The following is a 2,500-nucleotide window of genomic DNA, read 5'->3' as shown; positions in this document are numbered from 1 at the left end:
TTTATTGGATGAAGAGGGGTTTTGCGCCCGAAACTTTCTGCATTTAGCATTTTGTTCTATTCGTGTCCGTTAAAATAATGTGTGTACATTATTATTTCCAGTATTGGCTTCAGGCATGATCCAGACATTGGATTCTGTGATCCGATTGGAGGGTTTATGGGTTGGGGTAATACCTATCGCTATTTGCCCTGCTACAGGACCGTCTTACGAAGAAAACTCAAGTAAGTGTAGAAAAACTAGATACGTAAAATGGAAGCTGATTGTTTGCTTTTGATGGTTTTACGGCGCTTGCGACACAATTTGTGTAACAGGCTGAGGAAACCAGGGGAAATGCGCAAATTTCATAAATTGAATTAAATCGATGTATGCAGTGGTGTATCACATCCTTCTGATCATTTACCCCTTTAATTTTTTTCTTTATGTCTATTAGAACCCAAGTTATGATTTTTTTCTGAATACAATTTGTTGCTATGGGAAACACTTTATCTCCGATTTTGACTCGTATCTCAAATCGAAACTTGCCGCATCTTCCCGGGTTTTCTCAGCAAGCCTCACATTAATTTATTAGGTCACGCCAGTATAAAATGGAAGAAAATGGGATAGTGGAAAAAGATTCAAGAATTACGTGAAGGTACCCAAGAAAAAAGTAAAACAAAAGGGAGGCGAAATGGCTGAGTGGTTATGGCATTGCACTGTGATCCGGAAGGTCCCGGGTTCGAGCCCCGGTACAGGCATTTTCGTATGTTTCCTTGAGCAAGATTATTAACCCCCAATTTGCTCACTTGGACAACATAGGTTTTTCCTGTTGAAATCAGACATCCTGTTTGGTGGATTATCTTTATTCCTTCATGGATTGCCGAAGCAATGGGAAATTATGGTGCCGTTGCGAAAAGGCTTAACCCTCTCCTTACCAACCATAGGAAATCGTTTCTATTTTTGTGTTGAGTGGTGTGAAATTATGGGGAAAATTCTGAAAATGACTAGTAAGGAAATGGTTAATTTGATTTTGATTTTAAAGGGACTGATTCAAATCGGGATCGGGTGTGTATGTTGATTCCAAGAGTACATTATCAGTGTACTAGTAATAAAAGTCGCATCCAGACACAAGCACAGGAATACAGTCAAATGCTTACAGAATATGACCAAAACAAGAAGCATAATAAACAACACATAATAGAGAGATGATTTACAGAGAAAAAAATCATCTTCAAGAAAATAAGATTAAATATTGAACAGTGTCCTTTCGGCAAAGGACTCTAGTAGGGGGAATTAGGCTAAAATCGTGCAAATTCGGGTTGAAAGCATGACAATTTGCATACGGGTTGCTAAGACCCATAGAAAAAACATCTGATATAGAACCACTCTGGCAATCAATCATAACGTATCGGTTTAAGGCCAAAGATTTTACCTATTACAGCTATATTAAACAAGGGAAATAACTGCGTAAAAATATATATTTTCTTCATATTCATTGTATTAGGGAAAATTAGGCTAAAACCGTGCACATTGGGGTTGAAATCCTGAAAATTGGCATATAGGTAGCTAAGACCCGTATAAATAACACCTGATATAGAACCACTCTGGCAATTTATCATAACAGTGCGTTTTTAGCACTTTTATTTTTTCCTATATAGCATTACTTATCCGAGGAAATAACAACGATAAGACAATGTGCGCTCTAAAACTTTAAATACACTGGTAACCATTTACGGTAGCTAACTGATGGTTATATCGTGTTGTAACTAAAAGATAAAAGAGGGAGAGGGAGCGAGTGGGAGAGACGGAGAGAGAGAGAGAGAGAGAGAGATAGATAGAGAGAGAGAGAGAGAGAGAGAGAGAGAGAGAGAGAGAGAGAGAAGGAGAGAGAGAGAATTTTACTCATTACTGTACTGACCTAAGACCCCCGCATCTACACAAGTCCGTGCAAGGCAAACGGACCTTAAACACTTGCATCGGGTGTCGATACATTCTCTCTTACATGAACACTTGATGAGTTTTTGGGACACTTTTGACAATTCTGGAAATAAGCTCCACAGTGGTTCATATCGATCGCCACCTTTGTTGCAGGGTTCTCTTCTATAAAAGATATAATGCTAGCAAAATCTCGACATCTTTCAAGAACTGTGACATCATCATTATCATCAGCAGTGACATATTTTAAAGCTTGTTTTTTAAGTATCGCGCATGACAAATTTTATGTTGGTGTGCCTCCCGGACGACTAAATCTTCTCCGGCGATAAATGACAACATATCAGAATCTTTGATAGATAACGCTCTTTCACGCATATTTTCTTCCATGTCTGTTGTCATTACAGAATGGAAAACTCCCGATTCCATGTTTTTACAACAACAAAAAAAGCACGTTTGTTTATTATAGCCAAACTCTAATTTTGAACGTTGTCTCATTATTCTCATTCGGTGACTCCTCCAAGTCGAATGACGAAGTTTGGAATTCTTGTGGGGCATTTCTTTTAGATTCCTTTAATTCTAATCGCCTCGA

The 2,500-nt window shown here is 38.3% G+C and overlaps 1 protein-coding gene across 1 annotated transcript in view; it reads left to right on the top strand.

The window, feature by feature from the left end:
* LOC144970555 (zinc metalloproteinase/disintegrin-like HR1a) overlaps positions 1-2,500 on the top strand; it is a 19,368-nt gene that overhangs the window by 13,773 nt on the left and 3,095 nt on the right. Inside the window, exon 10 of the mRNA XM_078910315.1 lies at positions 102-221. Coding sequence (XP_078766441.1) covers positions 102-221 — 120 coding nt within the window. The remainder of the gene's footprint in view (positions 1-101; positions 222-2,500) is intronic.

Source organism: Berghia stephanieae, chromosome 4 (genome assembly GCF_034508935.2).
Source record: "Berghia stephanieae isolate SIO BIC M18660-M18661 chromosome 4, UCSD_Bste_1.3, whole genome shotgun sequence".
In the NCBI taxonomy this organism is placed as follows: domain Eukaryota; kingdom Metazoa; phylum Mollusca; class Gastropoda; order Nudibranchia; family Aeolidiidae; genus Berghia; species Berghia stephanieae.
Note: the sequence above shows the minus strand (reverse complement) of the source record. Positions and strands in the feature narration are given on the sequence as shown.